General features: G+C 38.0%; 1 protein-coding gene across 1 annotated transcript in view; it reads left to right on the forward strand.

The window, feature by feature from the left end:
• The window catches only part of LOC109479896 (ankyrin repeat and IBR domain-containing protein 1-like), a 28,387-nt gene that overhangs the window by 120 nt on the left and 8,472 nt on the right, over positions 1-19,795 (forward strand). Inside the window, exons 2-12 of the mRNA XM_019781951.1 lie at positions 9,976-10,895; positions 11,637-11,745; positions 12,428-12,583; positions 13,116-13,241; positions 13,590-13,649; positions 13,845-13,962; positions 15,079-15,245; positions 16,141-16,229; positions 16,684-16,828; positions 17,997-18,151; positions 18,690-18,772. Of these exons, the coding sequence (XP_019637510.1) occupies positions 10,708-10,895; positions 11,637-11,745; positions 12,428-12,583; positions 13,116-13,241; positions 13,590-13,649; positions 13,845-13,962; positions 15,079-15,245; positions 16,141-16,229; positions 16,684-16,828; positions 17,997-18,151; positions 18,690-18,772 (1,396 nt within the window). The 5' untranslated portion in view covers positions 9,976-10,707. The remainder of the gene's footprint in view (positions 1-9,975; positions 10,896-11,636; positions 11,746-12,427; positions 12,584-13,115; positions 13,242-13,589; positions 13,650-13,844; positions 13,963-15,078; positions 15,246-16,140; positions 16,230-16,683; positions 16,829-17,996; positions 18,152-18,689; positions 18,773-19,795) is intronic.

The following is a 19,795-nucleotide window of genomic DNA, read 5'->3' on the forward strand; positions in this document are numbered from 1 at the left end:
ACGATAAAGGATATAGTAGGAATGTTACGGAAATAATATCGGTTGTGTTTTAAGGTAGTATCTTGCCTCAAATCGCTGTAGAAGGGAATTGAATAGGCGGCTTTTTTTGACAGATCTTTTGTGGTTTCACAATATATGAGTCATCAAAAGGATCATTATACAGCGAATGATTACAATAACAAAGCTCTTGTGCTGTAAATATAAACATAAATGGTTTAGTTACAAAAAAGGCATTTATTTTGATACTTAAAGGACCTAAAAAGGCTTCAGAAAATGTAAATTTCTATTTGCAAAGACTAGAACTGAGAGTAAGACGATTTTTGCAATCTTGCCTGTGTCTCTAAATATATGACCCTTTGCTGTAAATATGAACAAGTATGGTTTAGCGACAAAAAAGGCATTTATTATGATACTCAAAGGACATAAAAAGGCTTCAGAAATGGCAAATTTATATTTGCAAAGACTAGCTAGAAGTAGAACTGAGAGTAAGACGAATTTTTGCCATCTTGCCTGTGTTTCTAAAATTATATATTGCCCTTTTGCTGTAAATATGAGCAAGGATGGTTTAGTTACAAAAAAGACATTTATTGTGAATTTGTGATACAAAGGACCTAAAAAGGCTTCGGAAATGGTAAATTTCTATTTGCAACAACTAGAATTGAGAGTAAGACGAATTTTTGCCATCTTTACTTAGTACCTGTGTCCCTAAATATATGACGATTTTTGCTAGTACGGGCTCACAACTATTTGTCTTAGTAACAATCTATGACACATTGTTTTGAATCAGTGGGTTTTGATGCCTACAATGACACTGTATACAAACAGTTTCTATGTACATGTTTACTATTACAGGGGGCCCGCATGCCCTTTTCTGTGGAGCGTAATCGGCCATTTTAATTCTACGTAACGTTTGAGCGTAGACAGACCGCTCTAATTCAATGTAGAGCGTAATAATTTGGCGCATTTTGCATAGAGCGTAGTTCGTCATTTTAATTCTACGTAATATGTTGCAGCTACCCGGAATTTGTCGTAAAATGTAACACGGACTTCAGCGTAATACGTAGCCAGCTCTCAAAATTTAGCGTATAGCGTAGTGAGGATGACTTTAGTACACTTGGTAACAATAAGTTCTATTCTATAATATTATAACTGTATACCTCTACCACTCAACTGCCTTGAGTGCCCCCCTCCCCACCTGCAGATGTTACTTTATGTAGTGACACATGGCTGCACTTTACTGTGTTCCACAGTGCTCTGTGATAAAACATCACTTCCTTTGTTTCCCTGTGGGCAGCTGTTTATAGTAAGGCCATACCAAGTAAATTTTATGGATGACATCCTCCGCAGACTCCAAATCTAATGCGAGCGGGCAAAAAAAAACAAGGCAGGCTAAAAAAAACAAGGTTCCTACATTTTGAAATTTTGATATCATAAACCTTGTGAAACAAGAATTATGCTAAGCTTATTGCCAACTATTATAACATCCATTTCTCACTTGGAAAATAAAAGTTTTCGATCATTGTCCAAATGGTTTTGATTCAGTGGGAACATCACATATATACAGCCAGCATCACATATCACTGCATCAAAGTAAGAAACAAAACATTAAATCAGAGCCTTTTCTTGTCTCCTCTCTTCATAGTTATCTGCCATCCACCTTCCGGCATGGCAACAGACATCTTTGCCCATTTTCGGCATGTTGACTACTTTCAGAGGGCAACAAAATTTCTTCTTTTTTCCCCCTAAATTAGGCGAAAATTGTCAAGCTGATGTCATCCATAAAAATTACTTGCTGTGGCCTTATCTGTAATAATGCTTTGATATGATAAATTAGACTTTATACTTTGTTCTTTCTCACAATGGCATTACAGGTGTAAAGTGGTCTTTTCAAATACAAATGTACTGGTCCAAATTTCAAACGATTATTGAATAGTCAATAGATTGTTCACAGTGCAATTTAAATTACATACACATGTATGATAACTTTTTGCTATAATATCATACAGGTGTTTCACTTGAATGCATGAAGTATTTGTAATATTTTGGATGGAGAATTTAATCATATTAATGTATTAATTTCAGTTTTTACTTAGCATTTCTTTGTTGTGGTTATTGTAGAATGCACGCAATATTGAAAAGTATAACGGCTCGAAATATTGGGTGTATGTGCACCTTAAAGTGTACCCAAATTTGGAGATGTGCACCCAATTTTTTTTCTGTGGGTGCACCAGTGCAGCTAAATATTTTTACATGTATGTACATGTATGTCAAGATTGTATACTATTCTGTACTGTAGTATACAGCATATTCTTAACATCTAAGTCAGAAAAATAATAAAATCATTCTTATACCTGTAGTACTTTTCTTTAGAAACATACGTTAGTTTTTGCTGGCATTCTACTTAGTTTATTTTTTTGGTGCACCCAAACAATTTTTTGTGCACCTAATTATATTAATTTTTAGGTTGGGTGCACCAGTGCACCTATGCCCAAAAATGAATTTCGATCCCTAATAATGCAAGCTATATACGGTACATACAGTATATACAGCTCGTATTGTATACTGAGTAGTAGGGTATGTACATGTACAGATGGGGAAAATTAAAAATTGATATGCATGCAGAATGGGAGCCATTTTCCTAATCATAGTGTTGTAAACTGAACCAGTGATGCGTGGAGAGCCTTTCATTCTATAATTTATCAAGCATCTGGTTTTTCTAATAACTGTATAGATAGGTGAAGACTATATAGCACAGGTGTAGGATTCGTAATTCTTGGGTCAATAGCAGAAAAAAACTTCAAAGGGACCACCAGAAAGTATAATTTTGTATACGTAGTTACAATAGCCAAGTTTGACTCTAGTTGGTACATATTACATTTAACATTACTGACCAGAATATGATCATGATATCTACATGATATCTACATGTATGATTTCTTGCAAGATATAGTACTTGCAGGGCTCGAAATTAAAGGTGGTTCAATGGCCACTGGCCACTAAAATTTAGACTGGGACAACTAAAAAGACACTTTGGGACATTTTTGGGACAATAAAAAAATGATCAACATCAGAATATCAGCCCTTCTTTTGTTTATCAGGCACACGTCCTGGCTTTTGGATCTGGAAAAGTCCCCCCAAATTTCCTGTATACAAATTGCAATAACTTTACAGTTTCCTGGGAGTGAATATAAGCAAAATAAAGTTGACTTCAAGATAAAGTCATACATTACCTTCCAAAAACAGATTAGGATCGCGCGCGCCAGACAGTTCATCCCCACTTGGGGACAATTGAAATTAATTTTTGGGACAGTGCTGGGACAATGAGGAAAAAAGTTAATTTCGAGGCCTGCACAGTAATACAGAACCATCTGAAATCAGTGGACAACCCCCCACTCCCTGCTTGTCTCCAATGAATAATGAATGGTCCCTGTAGTCCTAATAGTATGTCCTATCATGATGCCCCATACCACAAATATGATAGATAGAGTCATGTACCACCAAAGGTACAAGATAATCCAATCAACACAAACCCTGGACCCTCTTACTATACAGAACATTAATGAACCACCCCCTTCCCACTGCTTGTCTCCAATAAATAATGAATGGTCCCTAATCGTATGTCCTATCATGATGCCCTGTACCACAAATATGATAGATAGAGTCATGTACCACCAAAGGTACAAGATAATCCAATCAACACAAACCCTGGACCCTCCTAATACAGAACATTAATGAACCACCCCGTCCCACTGCTTGTCTCCAATAAATAATGAATGGTCCCTAATCGTGTATATCCTATCATGATGCCCAGTACCACAAATATGATAGATAGAGTCATGTACCACCAAAGGTACAAGATAATCCAATCAACACAAACCCTGGACCCTCCGTAACAGTAAAATTGCTGATGAAAGTGGTTTAGTCCGTCCTCAAATATCCGGCCTGGCCGCGTCCAGTATTTAATCTTGTTAATGTGCAGTGGTCTACGACGGCAAATTCTGTTACACAGTGCATTTTGAGTTCTTTGAAACACAGTGCTATATATATTGTATATGTGCTACTAAGTCAATTTAGAGTATTCCATTGTTGGCTTGAGGGGGGGGGCAGTGTGTGTTTTTTTTTCTGTTTACTTCAGATTCTTTACATTCGTGAAACTTAGTATTATTTTTTTGCTTCCCAAACTTAATTTTGTCTTACTTTTTATTGTAATCCAGGATCTGAGGAAATTAAAGTCGAATACTTTCTTCTGTTATATTCTTTGCGATTTGTATACCCCCTGTATTTGTATAATGAAACAGCCCTTTAATGTACTAGTAGTACCATTTATTGATAGTACTGTAGACACCTGTCAATTCAGAGTGTTCCATTTTTGGCTTCAGGAGGGGGGTCAGTTAAGTGGTTGTTTTGAATAGTATATTACCCTAACATGCCCCAAAATTATTATTTTTTGGCTTCAATAACTTAATTTTGTCTCATTTTCTATCCGGGATAGAAAATGGGATCTGAGGATTCGTAAATTTGAATAATTTCTTCCGTTATATTCTCTGCGATTTTTGTACCCCCTGTATTTGAAATGAAACATCCCTCATGTACATTTGTACTAGTAGCACCATAGTACTGTAGACACTTGCCCATTTGCCCCAGTTTTTCTGTCTATTAACAATTAAAAGCTCAAAGGTCAAGTAAGTCATAAGTGCAGTGTCACTTCTAGTCGGAACAGGAACTGCAGGTTGACATGTTTGGAGAAAAACAGGTAGTACTACTACATGATCATAGCATTGTACTTTTTGCAATTTACAGAATTACATGTCTTTTGTGGGGTCAAATGCATCCAATGTGTTTTCAGGGCAGAAAAACTGGAAATATTCTGAATAAGGAAATCTTTATGATATTGACACATACTGCTTCACATTAGCACATACTTCAAGCAGTATTTCATACTTTGGGTATATTATAAAACTGCAGAAACAAGCCCCAAGATGAGTCCTTGATTTTCTGGGTGGTACCCTAAAATCAGCCCAGGGCCCTTCCAGTAACCATTTTTCGTCAGAATTTTGGATATTTTTGCTTCATGATGGTCCATATACATTGGGATAGTGTGGTTTCAACTCAGTATATGCAAATAGATGACTAGAATATTGACTTTGAAAAATCGTTTCCAAGCCCTGAAAACTGCACTGGATGCCTTTAACTTTACAATAGAAGGGAAAGCAGTTTTGTATCATTTTTTGTGTGTCAACTTTGTAGTTGAAATATTTCTGTAGTCAGGTAGCAATGCAATTTGGAAGCATAATACAGACTGTATATTAGTGAGGGAGAGTTCATTGTATGAAAAAGATTTGCAGTTGTTTGCAAACTCTTGAAATATAAATTCTACAGACTTTAAGTTCCTGGTTTATCTGATTTTAAGAATTGTTTATTTAGAAACATCATTAACATTATTACAGAATCATTTATTACTTCATGGACCCTTCACACCAAATGTAAACAAAAGTATACTACAGGAATCTGTGAATAGTTTCATCAGGTTGGTAAGACACTGAGTAAAGAGACTCTTTTTACACAACCAAGTCTTTAATTCAGCCGATGTTTCGGTGACCGTCTGTCACCTTCCTCAGTAGTGAACTAGTCAGAATTGCCACGAGGAAAGTAACAGACGGTCACCAAAACGTCAGCTGAATAAAAGACTTGGTTGTGTAAAAAGAGTCTCTTTATACTGTAGGAAGTTGTATCAGTTAATAGTTATATGTCATGAAATACATGGGCATTATTTGTAACTTAATAGGGTAGTCTTGCCATCCCCTACTATTGCACATTCAGTACATAATTTTGGAACATTCTAGTATGACCTGTTTGTTTCTTGCCTTTTCCCTGCAAGTAGAGAAGTCATTTAAGTTAATAATATTGCAATGATGGGTAAGCCCCTGGTGGTATATTAGATTGATGGGGTTGTCTATCTACTTAATAAGTACCTTCTAGATATAATGCTGTGGCTAAATATAGAATAATATCACTTCTTGGATTATGACCCTTCTTTTTACCGTAAGGCCACACAATTTTATTTGTTGGTTCTCGGATTCGTTGCTTCATTTTTTTCTGATTCGCATTAAAAAAAAAATTCAGAATCAACTGCAAAATGCTCATATTTTGCCCTGAACAGTTGAAAACAGTCCTTTTCTTCCTAGTTATTCCATCTTTAAATGCAATGGTACCATTAAAAGTTCAAAATTAATTGTTTGAATTTTGAACCAGCCTGGTGTGTTGACTTCATGGCTCCTATCGTACCATTTTGGGCCATAATAGGATGCCTAGACCTGTTTTTATTTTTTTTCCCTGTCGCTTCATTTTTTTTCTGAAAAAATCCTTTAACCAAGAAATTAAATTGGTGTGGTCTAATTGAGGCTAAAACAATATAACTTCTTTGCTGTATTTGAGTCAATAATTTAATGTTATTGTGTTAAGACATGAATATATTATACATTGGAAACTAAATATAGAGATTCAAACTGTATATATATATATACGGGCAGCTCTTGAATATTTTATGCCCCAAGCCAAGGTCTCTTGTTCAACAAACAGTAAGTCCTTTGTTCTGAACACTACTGTGAAAAAGTCAGGAAAGACCATTCACAATGTACATGTACCACCTGGTGGTGTATGTACATTGTATGTGACAAAAAGTTAAGGGTCACAATTGTTCAACTTTACTGACATAGATTCTACAAAAAGCAAGGTGAGATTCTAGTTCAATGTCTTAAATATTCACACTGTATGGTGTTGGATGTGTGTGTGTCTGTGCGTGTGCGTGTGTGTGTGTCTGTGTGTGTGTCTGTGTCTGTGTGTGTGTGTGTGTGTGTGTGTGTCTATGTGTGTGTGTGTGTCTATGTGTGTGTATGCATGCACATTGTGTATCTGTGACTGTGTGTGTGTTTGTAGGTGTTTTGTTTGTTTGTTTGTTTGTTTGTTTCGCATAAACCACTTTTAGGCATAACATACCAGTTTTGTACATGTGCGTACATGTACAAGCTGCGTAAGACCGGACTGTAAGGTTTGAACCACTCACACCGGGAAGGACCCCTACTTTTTTCGATAGTGTGGTGGGTTTTTCAATGTGCGTGGGGTGTGGCTCTCCCAAACACGGGACCTCCATTTAACGTCCTATCCGAGGGATGTCCCTAACCAAAGCTAGGTACATTTACACCTGAGTGAAGTGAGGAAAGTTGTGTCAAGTGCCTTTCCCAAGGGCACAAGATCGGTGACATCAGTGACATCGAACCTGCAACCTCTTGGGTGTGAGCTGAATGCACTACCGTATCTGCATGTGTATGTGTGTGTGTGTGTGTGTGTGTGTGTGTTTGTGTTTGTGTGTGTACGTATGTGTGTGCGTGCATACACGGATATAAAGTGACGACAAACATCAGATGTTCCATGACTGAGTCAAAAGCCGGCTTGTTTTCATAAGACTCAATTTTGTACCAGGACCACCCAACAGAGGAATGCCATTGTTTGTGTTTCATAAACAGTCACACGAAACCCTACTTCCTGTATCGCTATCACATATTGGCTGTTTACATCTGCTTTCTACACAGCATGTCATTATCACACCCTACCTAATAGTAATACAGGGGTCGAAATTCATTTTTGGAAATAGGTGCACTGGTGCACCCAACCTAAAAAAATTGGGTGCACAAAATTTTCTGTGGGTGCACCATATTATAAGGTAAAATAAGTAGAATGTCAACGAGAACTAATTATGTTTCTTTTCTAAAGAAAAGTACTACAAGAATGATTTTACTATTTTTCTGACCCTTAGAAGTTAAGAATATGCTGAATACTAGTACTACTCTACATTTCACATCTCGACATACGTAAGCCTACAAAAATATTTTATATTAAATATTTTTATATTAATTAAATATTTTATAAAAATTATTTAAATACCACAGAAAAAATTGGGTGCACTAAGGTGCACATGCACTCAGTATTTCGTATTTTTAGGTTTACGTAAATCTGGGTGCACTGTGCACATACACCCAGTATTTTGAGCCCTGTAATATACCACCCCTTCGTAGAAAGTAATCCAGTCCAATCGGATACCATCCCTTCTTAGAAAGTAGTCCAGTCCAATCGGATACCACCCCTTCTTTGAAAGTAGTCCAGTCCAATCGTGGTCAGCAGTCACTAGAAGCTGGTGACATTCCAGAGAGTTTGTCTGTAATTTCAAAGGCATCATTAGTGAAAAAGCGGTCTTTGTTACACCACGTTGGGACAGACTGTTTTGGTTAGAAGCCATCTGGACTTCATGGGAGAGAAATTTTCTCAAGTTCGAGGTTAGGTTTCATTGACAAAAGGCAAGCTTGTATGATATGTATCTTAGAAATTAGATATACTAGTAGATGATATGCGATGTTAGAGGAACCATACATTCTTAGTACATGTATAATGGTACAGTGGTACATGCTTGGGGGCTGGCATGCCCTTTTCCGTAGAGCGTAATCGGCCATATTCATTTTACGTAGAGACGGACCGCTCTAATTCAACCTAGGGTGTCATTGGAATATTTTGCGTAGAGCGCAATGTGCCGTTTTGATTCTTCGTAATAATTTGTATTTGTATTTCTATCATAAAACGTAATGGGGAGGCTTCCTGAATTCAGCTTAATACGTAGCCGGCTTTCAAAATTTAGCCGGGAGTATTGTCGGGACCCCCCCCCCCCACCATGTAGGCTCTCATACTTGTCTGAAGCCTGGAGGTCTAAACGTAATGACTGTGTATGTGTGCCTTGTAACTGTTCACCATGTTTCTTTTGTTTGTAAGGTTTATGATACAATGTAAGCTCTGAATGAGCTTGTGCAAATGTACAGACCTCAAAATTAAAGGTGGTCCAATGGCCACTGACCACTAAAATGGCTGGGGCAACTAAAAAGACACTTTGGGACATTTTTGGGACAATAGAAAAATAACATTAGAATGTCAGCCCTTCTTTTGTTTATCAGGCACACGTCCTGGCTTTTCGATCCAGAAAAATCCCCACAAATTTCCTGTCTACTCCTCTGCAATTATATTGCGCCTGAACATATATTAAGCAAGATAAAGTTCAAGTCATACAACACTTCCCAAAAAAACAGTTTGGGACAGTTCATCCTCACTGCGGGACAATTGAAATTTATTTTCGGGACATTGCTGGGACAATAGGAAGAAAAGTTAATATTGAGGCCTGATGCACTTAATGTACTTTGACAAATATTTCCTGTATCAGTAGCTGGCCTGTTGTTTGTAGTATCTATAAATTATCATTATGTCTAGTACAGGATTTATCAATAATCAAGAAGGAAGTAGAGTACTCTAGTATATTTTGACAAGAAATTTCAATAAACATGCCAGTGTTCTGTTCCTAGATTTTTCAGATAACACTAAGGCCACACCAATTTAATTTGTTGGTTCTTGGATTTTTTCAGAGTCTCTTAATAATAACTCTTGGGTCAATAGAGAAATAATCTAAGGCCACATCTATTTAAATTGTTGGTTCTCAACTTCTCTGATTTTTTCAGAGAAAATATGAAGCGACAGGGCGAAAAAAAACACAGGTCTAGGCATCCTATTTTAGCCCTAAATGCTACGATAGGAGCCATGAAGTCAACACAAAAGGCAGGGTTAATATTTAAACAATGGATTTTGATCTTTTAATCAAACCACTGCATGATAGATGGAAAAACTGTAACAAAGGACTTTCCTCAACTGTTGGGGGCAAAATATGATCATTTTTGAGTTGATTCAGAACCAGAATCTTTTTTTTAGTATGATGTCTCTTGTGTTAGTTATATTCTTTGTGCAACAGTCTCTTGACTATAACTATACAGTACTAGTAACTTTTTTTTAAAATTGAAATTTAGATGCATATTAGTTACCTTAATTTGAATGATTTGATGAGCTAAATTGTCTTTCTTTTCTTGTTTTTTTTTTCAATACATACAGGACCGTACTATGTTCCTGAGTAGGTGACGACAGCATCAGCAATTTTGAATCTGGCTAGGACCAGTGGATATCCAAGTCTTCCATCACCCTCTCCCCCCACAGCCCTTGTAATGGACTAGTCCACCTATAGACTGGAGGCTGCTTCATGGGAATGTACCATTTGATAAGAGGGGTAGCATTCACTGCTCAAGTCTTCCATCCTGTCACCCCTGGTCTTGAAATGGAATCATCTCAACTGTTGTCATACTAAGACTGAAGTGGCATGTGCCATTTTCTGAGAGGGGGTTTTTAGAATCCTTTTTTGTCACCTACATGAAGCAAATTTGCAAACTATGTAATTATGCATATTGTATCTATGCAATTCATTGATATTTACTTTATTTAAAACTTAACTTTAAAAAAGAGAAGAGTTAATTTTGTCAACTTCTGTGAAGTATTTTGGTTACTTTTATGATTTTCAAAACACTCGAATTTCGAACTGATCATATAGATATATATGAAACTGAATAGCAATAATTGTTTAATATGTAAAATTATGATATTGTGAAAAATATCATTTCTCATTCTGGCTACGCCAATATCATACAGGGTTTTTAATCATGTAATGATTTTTTTGAAAGCTGTATTGTAATCAGCTAAAACACTAGTGTTGCACAATCCAAAATGTACGAAAAAGAAAAATCTGGACCATCATTTTTCGGCTTGTATGGTGACAGTTTCGCGTAAGAAAACATGGGGGGTATTTCCTCGCGGTTCCGAAAAGCGATACAGACTGGTGACCAGACGTTGGCGCTGCAGATTTATAATAGCAGCCGCGATCTGCGGGAAAATCTGGACCCAAACTTGTCGTACGGAGAAAACCATGGTAACAACACCGCCATGCACTATGTCTCACTGTACGGACAGAAGGTCCTCATAAGGTAAGTTTATGATTTTTATTTCAAGTTTTTAAAATTAGAGAATCTTCATATATAAGGCCACACCAATTAATTTGTTGTTTCTCGGATTTGCCCTGTCCATTTTTTTCTGATTTGCAAAAAAAAAAAAAAATATAGGTTCTACATCAACTGCAAAATGCTCAATGAAAGACATATTTTGGCCCCAACGGTTAAATAAAGTCCTCCTTTTTTTTCCTAGTTCAATGCAACTTTGTTTCATTAAAAGTTCAATATCTATAATCGTTTTAGTTATAAACCAGCCTGGTATGTTGCCTTTATGGTTCATATTGTAACATTTCCGGCTATCATGGGGTGCCTTGGCCTGTTTTTTTTTCGCCCTGTCGCTTCATATTTTTTCTGAAAAAATCCGAGAAACAACAAATTGAATTGATGTGGCCTAAAAGCTGTTCAGTCGAAATACAACGTACCATGATCTGAAGAGAAGTATGCTCCTTAAATGTCATAAGATTATGACACCTCTCTTTCTGTCAGTCAGTCTAGATCTCAAAAGACTTAGAGAGAGAGAAAGGTTTCATAATGACATGATACTAAAATATAGGTTTCATACAAAAATGTACTACGTTTTAAACGTAATACGTAGGTTTCATACTTTATGAAACCAAACTGTACAAATCTAGAAAGGGGTTTCAAACATCAAACATTATATGTGGTACATGGGTAGTAACATCATTTAAGTTAACATTCTTTTTTCTCCATATCCAGAGTTTTCTTGGATTTCCACAACGGGAATCCCAACAAGAGGAACGCCAACTCTCTCACCTCTCTTCATGAGGCCTGCATCTGTGCCAACAGTAATGACCCTGATGTACAGGTAGGGAGAAAGTCTTCTTTCATCAGTACTGGTAGTTAACTCACACACACACACACACTCACTGTCCGGTTTATCACCTAGGGTCGTAAGTCATGGTCCAGAGTGATGTACAGGTAGAGAGAATGCCTTCTTTCATCAGTTTCAAACTAGCAATTATGCTTACAGAAGGAAAACATATTGTTTCTTTGGTCAATGACCTGAATCAGACTGTAACCTAACTAGTATTGGGTTACATGTACATGTACATGTACATGACTGTACATCATGTTGCAATTTTATAGTAGGAGGGATTTAGACTCCTGTCTGACCAAGAAGGTTCGAAAGAAACCTCCTTGGTCTGCCTATATACTGTAATTCACTTTATGTTCACGGTAGCAAAAGTTCATGGTCTGAGAAAAATGGACATGTTCGTGGAACTATATATTCACGATGGTAGAAATTATAATACATGTGAATGTGTTTGAGTAAGAATTAAGAGCAGACCATGTGTAAAGGTAAACATTATGCATTTGCTTTGCAAATGTTACCTTTCTAGTTGTAGTATCATTAGTGATGATCATATGTACAAGTAGGGAGAAGTTTCCTTCTATCAGTCCATCAGTTGATTTAGGGAGAAAGTCTTGTTTCATCAGCTTTTGATTGTTCCCATAATTGTTAACATTAACTGATTTTATTTCTGTAGGTTGATCGTGCGGAGTGTGTACAGATGCTGCTGGCCTGGCAGGGCCCTCCCCTGGGGAACGGTCGCTACGAGAGAGTGGACGTAGCCGCCACCGACGCCTACGGAAACTCGGCCTTACACTACGCCGCCTTGTCTGGACTCAAGAAATGTGTGGAGGTACTGAGACAGTTTCTTACCATTAGTTCTGCTTATGATCAGGCCAAACAAACTTTTATTTTGTCTTTTCTGTATCTGCATCTGCATTGGTATAGCCGGTATAACCGCCCTTTGGCGTAACACACCAGCTTTGCAGGCACATGGCATGGCGGCAGCTGGCTACATTAGACCGAACAACTTGTTACACCTAACCATTTAACATCTAACTCTAAACATTGTTTAAAGCTATCTAATGATAATGCCCCTTCTGTACTTGGTGACAGCAAGTTCCACTCTGCGATAGTTCTAGGAAAGAATGAGTTTTTGAACACCGATCAATCCCCGTTTGATAACTCCAGTACCTTTCTCTGGGTAAGGAAGTATTATTTTTGGTGGCTAAGCTTTGGGTGGCGAAGATTGACAGGCAGAATGACAGGAAGTCAAAAGTCCTAAGAATCCAGCTACGATCACCGGAAACCGAGGATTGCACACTTTGCATGTTACAGGTTTACCTTATTCTGCAGCTGATCATTGCTCTTACCTTATTCCACAGCTGATAGTGGCCCATGGTGCACCACTGTTCCAGGAGAACAAGGATGGACACACACCGTGTGACTGTGCTGCCATACACCGCCATGCCGACATCGCTGCTCTGCTCGAGTCCAAGATGGTTTTTGCTGTAAGACTCTTGGCTTTTATCCCTATACAGCCGATTAGAATGTTACATACTTCAAGAACAGTTACTACAATGTAGTACTCAAGCAACTGGATTATGATTTTGGAAACAATCAGCAAATTGTTGTTTCAGGTAGCATCCACTACCTTTCGTCAGTGACACTGGAGAATTGTCAGAAAACCAGGTTTATATAATAATTAATTACAAACTATTCATTGATATGCAAATAAGTAAAGACAAATTTTTTGAAAGTCCAAAAGGAAACAAAATGTTACACACTGTTTGTTACTTTGTTCAAATTTTATACGTCACATTTTTACTTGAGAGATGAACAGTATTTTTTTTTTGCAGGCTGCAGAAAATGAAGACCCAGAAGTTTCAGATGGGATCTATACCATCAAACGAGATGAGGTACTATCATGAAAGTTCATCTGTGTTGGTAGTTACATGTTTAGAGTTAAAACTTTTGATCCAACACAAAAAAGTTCTCTCACCTAGAGCTTTTGACCAGTCACTCTGGTCTTCCTCAGTAGACTGACCCAGTGAGGCTTGTTTTAACTGTAAACAGAGGAATGATACGTTCGTTTGCTTGCCCCCCTCCCCCAGTCCTACAGTGGATTACGCAGCCAGGAGCTTCAGGAAGCGAAGGACTCACTGCTGATAGAGACAGCTGACATGCTACATGTACCTCTCTTCACGGCAGAGGCACTGCTCCGAAACAATGGTATGTGCTGATACAATGTACCCAGTGTACAAGTTTTCAATCCTTGTACAAATGGTTTTGATTCAGATATAAAATGAAATAGGAATGAAATAGTTTACTGCATCAAAGTAAAAGACAAAACAATAAAATTACAAATTAATAAAAATCAGAGCATTGTATTTTCTCCTCTCTTCATAGTTATCTGCCATCCACCTTCCGGCATGACAACAGACATCTTTGCCCATTTTCAGCATGTTGACCACTGTCAGAACTCAGAAGGCAACAAAATTGATGATTGTCATCCATAAGAATTACTTGCTGTAGCCTTATGATCTGAGGCTAAAGAAACTTTATTTTGACTTCTGGGTACTGAAATATTGTGTTGGGTTGATGAGCTATGGATGGTAAAGATTGACAGGCAGAATGACTGTGTAGTGGCCAGTCATATGTTGCCTACATGGCAACTGTTTCTACTAGTTCTGTTATAGCTGTCATGGGTTTTCTAATTTTACCTTCCTAGATGGAAAACATAATGTTTTTGCTCTGTTTCTTCTTCTTCTTCTCCAAACAAATAAGGTCACTGACCTGAACCAGTTGTCTGTCACCATGGCAACTAGTGTTGTGTTATGTCATGTTGCAATTTTAATAGCAGGAGGGATTTATACTTCTGTTGACATAATGTTTGAATTTGTTTGAGTAAGTCTTGCGTTATTTTATTCTAAAGTGGTCCAAAGAGATTCTGTCGCCATGGTAACTAGTGTTGGGTTACATCATGTTGCAATTTTATAGCAGGAGGGATTTATACTCCTGTCACCATAATATATAAATGTGTTTGAGTAAGTCTTGCGTCATTTTATTCCAGAGTGGTCCAAAAGATTCTGTCACCATGGTAACTAGTGTTGGGTTACGTCATGCTGCAATTTTATAGCAGGAGGGATTTAGACTTCTGTCATCAAAATATATGAATGTGTTTGAGTAAGTCTTGCGTTATTTTATTTCAGAGTGGTCCAAAGAGATTCTGTCACCATGGTAACTAGTGTTGGGTTACATCATGTTGCAATTTTATAGCAGGAGGGATTTAGACTCTTCCATAATATATGAATGTGTCTGAGTAAGTCTTGTGTTATTTTCTTGCAGAGTGGTCCAAGGAGATGTTGCTGGAGGGGTGGATGCGGGACCCGGTGGCCTGCTGTGAGAAAGCAGGGGTCAAACCGCCAGACAGCGTCCTGGCCGAGCTGGGCAAGAAGGAGGAGGGTGCAGGAGAGGACCTTGAACAGAGAGACAGGGCTGACTCAGAAACATTGGTTAGTAGGGTCACTGTATACTACTCATGCCAGAGGTACAGGGCTGACTCTGAAACACTGGTTAGTAGGGACATGATAGAGGAACAGAGGGTCAGGGCTGATTCCGGAACATTGGTTAGTAGTGTAATTATATACTACTCATGCCAGTGGGACAGGCCTGGCTCCAAAACAGTGGTTAATTAGGACATTGTGTACTATACTCAAGCCTGGGGACAGGGCTGATTCGGAAAAAATGGTTAGTAGGGTCACTGTATACTACTCATATCAGAGGGATAGGACTGACTCTGAAACATTAGTTAGTTAGGACATTGTGTACTACTCATGCCAGAGGGACAGGGTTGACTCTGAAACATTGGTTAGTAGGGACACTGTATACTACTCATGCCATAGGGACAGGGCTGACTCTGAAACATTGGTTAGTAGGGTCACTGTATACTACTCAAGCCTGGGGACAGGGCTGACTCTGAAACATTGGTTAGTAGGGACATTATATACTACTCAAGCCTGGGGACAGGGCTGTCTCAGAAAAAGCAGTTAGTAGGGTCACTGTGTACTACTCATATCAGAGGGATAGGGCTGACTGAAAATTAGTTAGTTAGGACACTGTATACTACTAATGTCAGAGGGACAGGGTTGACCCTGAAAAGTTGTTTGTTAGAACACTGTATACTACTCAAACCTAAAGCGAAAGATAAACTCAGAAGACATTGTGTACAATTCAAACATGGGGGACCAGACTGACTCTAAAATATTGGTTAGAAGGGACATTCTGCACTACTTTAGCCTAATTATCATAACACCCTTAGAGCATCAATGGTTAAACATACCAGAGGAGTCTTTTCAAGATATATGAGGATGTTTAATGATTGCTATTTTTGCCCCCCTCCCACCCCAGTGTGACATCTGTGCAGGTCCTGTATCAGCTGATGATGAACCAGTGGACATCCCCTGTGCTCATCAGTTCTGTCAGGAGTGCTGGGAAAGGTACAGCTGATTTAATACATATTCAGTGTTCTAACCAGCATCTGTCTTTCCGCCATTTAAAGGAATTTTGCTGCTCATGGTTTATAAATTATATACTAATTAAACATATAGAAAGGGATGAAGAGATGTTGTTAAAGCTTAGTTTACCAGTAAAATTTGTCCCTCAAAATCCAGGAAATAGCACTTTAGATTTCACAATTTTCTTAGGGGAGTATTAACTACAAAAATTGAGATGACAGAAAAAAATTCAGGCTGACTAGAACACTGCTTTACTTGCAAATTATCTATTCCTTTTATGTGATATATGAAAAATCTTATTATACATTATAAGATACTGAAGACTTGGTACAAAAGTACATGTACAAACTATTGTCTTTGCAAAAAATGTGCACAATGTTGAGCAAAGTAGATTGTAAACGAAAGGTTTAATTTGTAAAACACTGTGTCTACATAGGTACCTAAGTTTGAAGATCAAAGATGGCAGCACAGGGGACATACAGTGCCCCGGGTACGAGTGCAGCCAGCTGGTTCCCGTGGAGACCATAGAGAAGCTTGTTCCCAGGGAGATGGCCATGAGGTACCAGCAGTTTGATATCAAAGTGAGTCCATCTTCTTATCTTTGTGTAGTAACTTCCTTGTATGGAGCTATTGTTTTCTGTGTGTTTGTGTATCTGTTTGCTTGTGTGTCTGTACATTAAAGGAAGCGGGTGGGGCAAATGCCATAACCGCAGACTGAAAGGAAGTTAAAAGCTCAGACACAGGAAGTTAGGTCAAATTAAAGGTCCTAGAAAAGGTAATCTTTTTTCCTGTTTTTAAATTCCTGCTGGATGCATGTCTGTTGGACTGGAGGTAGTCAGAAAATGCATCTATAATCGACAAGAAATTAAAAAAAAAAAACTATTTATGAAAACAAGAACATTAAATAATAATATACATTCAACAACTCAAAAGTATTTCACAGAGATATGAAATCTTTTGGACCAATTTCCTGTTTTGCCTCTTCTTCTCCAAACCAATAAGGTCAATGACCTGAACCAGGCCGTCTGTCACCATGGTAACTAATACATGTTGGATGACATCATGTTGCAATTTTATAGCAGGAGGGATTTAGACTCCTGTCTGACCATAATATGAATGTGTGGACGTCTATCACCATGGTAACTAGTTTTGGGTTACATCATGTTGCAATTTTATAGCAGGAAGGATTTAGACTCCTGTCATCATATATATGAATGTGTTTGAGTAAGGATTAACAGAGCAGACCTTAAAGTGCTCATGATACCAAAAAAAGTCTGTGAAATACATACAAATATCGGAAGTGTACATACAATATAGTCACTTGAAGTTTGTTCCAATCATGATGACCGAGAAACTGAGCTTGTACGGCCTTCTAAAAGTGGGTTTTTGGAGACTCTCTAGCAAGCTTCCCAATCACCCACTTCGGGCCTCTCTATTTGCATCTCTATGTTTTATTTTTGCATATCTGAGCTGACATTACTGGATGACGTCAGCTCAGGAAAAAATACAGACATGCAAAAATAAAATGTAGAGATGCAAATCACCCGCCAGTACTAGCTTGTGCTGACTTTTCCAAGGCAGGGCATTAGAATTTCGAATGTAACAGGAGAACCGTGCATATTTATTGTAAATGTGTCTGTTAGCCAGGTAATACTAGTTATGTCAATTACAATCAGCTAAGGTCATTTTTTGGTGTCATGCGCACTTTAACTGTAAATTGTTCCATAACACTATGTTGTTCCACCTCAGGCTTTTGTGGAGACCAATCCCCACATCAAGTGGTGTCCGTTCCCCGGGTGTGGCAGAGCTGTCAGGCTCCCGTCAGAGTCAGGAACCGCTCCCATTGGTGCAGAGGCACAGACTTCTCATGCAGTGGATTGTGGGAATGGTCACTTCTTCTGCTGGTAACTTGGGAACATGAAAAAAAAACAGATATTTCAAAATGGCAAGAGTTTTAGCAATCAGTTTTAGTGTACAAATGTTTAGTCTGTCTAATCTTTTGTCATCATCAACTAAGGCCAGGGAAAAAATGTTGTGTTTTCTGTTTCAGTCAAAAAATTAGGGTCTTTCTAGTAGTTTTTTTTTTCTTTCTTTTTTTTAGGCTTATACAAAACAGTTTTACAAAGTAAAACTTGCTTGAAGGCACTGTCATTTTCAATTTCCATGTTGGAAAACTGATTATACAAAATTGTTTTGTGTCTCAGATGGCTGATCATGGAGCTAGAAAAGGTTGATGAGCTCAAAAAATTTATGTCCCTTTTTGGGGTCCACATACAAAAAAAGGCTAGGGTTGGCAGGTTTTTCTAGCGTCGGTCTGGAAACAGGAAACAACATGTTTTTCCTAGGCCTAATGGTGAAGCAAATCTAGAGTGAAAACGTTTTATTCCAACTCTAAAAGGATTGTTGTTTAATGATAGTAATCCTCTCATCCTGATATTCCAGGGAGTGTCTAGGTGAGGTCCATGAGCCCAGCAGTTGTGACCAGTGGAAACAGTGGCAGCACAAAATCACTGAGATTGACCCAAGTACGTTATCAAGGGGTTGTAAGTTTGCAGTAGATGTCATGGTTTCATCTCTCCATTGTCATGTAATTGTTTGATGTGAGGTTTTCTTGTCTGTTGAAGTTTTAGGTGTACTTTAAATACACAGATTGCTGGATGTAATTATCAAATAATTTTCAGACATGCACATTTTGTGAGAAATATGAGGAAAACTTAATGAAAGGTGAATTTTGGAAAGAAAGGCAAAATTTGATTGGTATGTTTGTGATTAAAATAAGGACTACAATGTACATACATGTATGGTGTATGTATATATGGTATGTTGAAATCACAGTCATATCACATACGGTAACACAATGACAATGACAATGACAATGAACCTTATTGCATATTCATGCCCTATATGGGCCAAAATTAATGCACTTAAGTTAAATAACTTGGGTACAAGAATAGAAGAAGCAAAATTATCGTTACATTTGTGTGCTGTATACATCTCAAGTTCAGCAATTTCATGATGATTTTATATATGTCAAGGTAAAACTTTGTAAAACCCTTGCCAAAGTGGTCTGCTATGCAGCATTACTCCCTGAAACATTCATCCTGCATTACAGCCAGTATAGTGCCTAATTTCACAGTAGATTATGACTGTCCAAGGCACCTCCCTCCACTGTCAACTCTGCAGTGCCTTGAACCAATTAGTTTACCTTTCCCCTGCATTAATGCCCTCTGTCACAGTCTTTGGTTATGGTTGACCCTTACATTAACACCAGGCTCAAGTAAGCACAACGAATCCTCAACCATTTAGAACATCCTGTGTCAGCAACTGACCTCCCAAGCCTCTGAGCAGGCCTGACTGACCTAATTCAGTCTATAACCTGCCTGGCCTGAAACAGTCTGAAGTTTTACACCGGGTATATTTTCAGAAATTCTGTTGCAATTCCAACCTAAAAGAACATACATGATTAGTTACATTTAGGACTTCATCATTATACTTCAACCACCAACACCGTACATGAGCCACTATCCTCATACCAAATTTCAGGTCCT

This window comes from Branchiostoma belcheri, unplaced genomic scaffold (assembly GCF_001625305.1).
Source record: "Branchiostoma belcheri isolate BF01 breed outbred unplaced genomic scaffold, Haploidv18h27 scaffold107, whole genome shotgun sequence".
NCBI classification, from domain to species: Eukaryota; Metazoa; Chordata; class Leptocardii; order Amphioxiformes; family Branchiostomatidae; genus Branchiostoma; species Branchiostoma belcheri.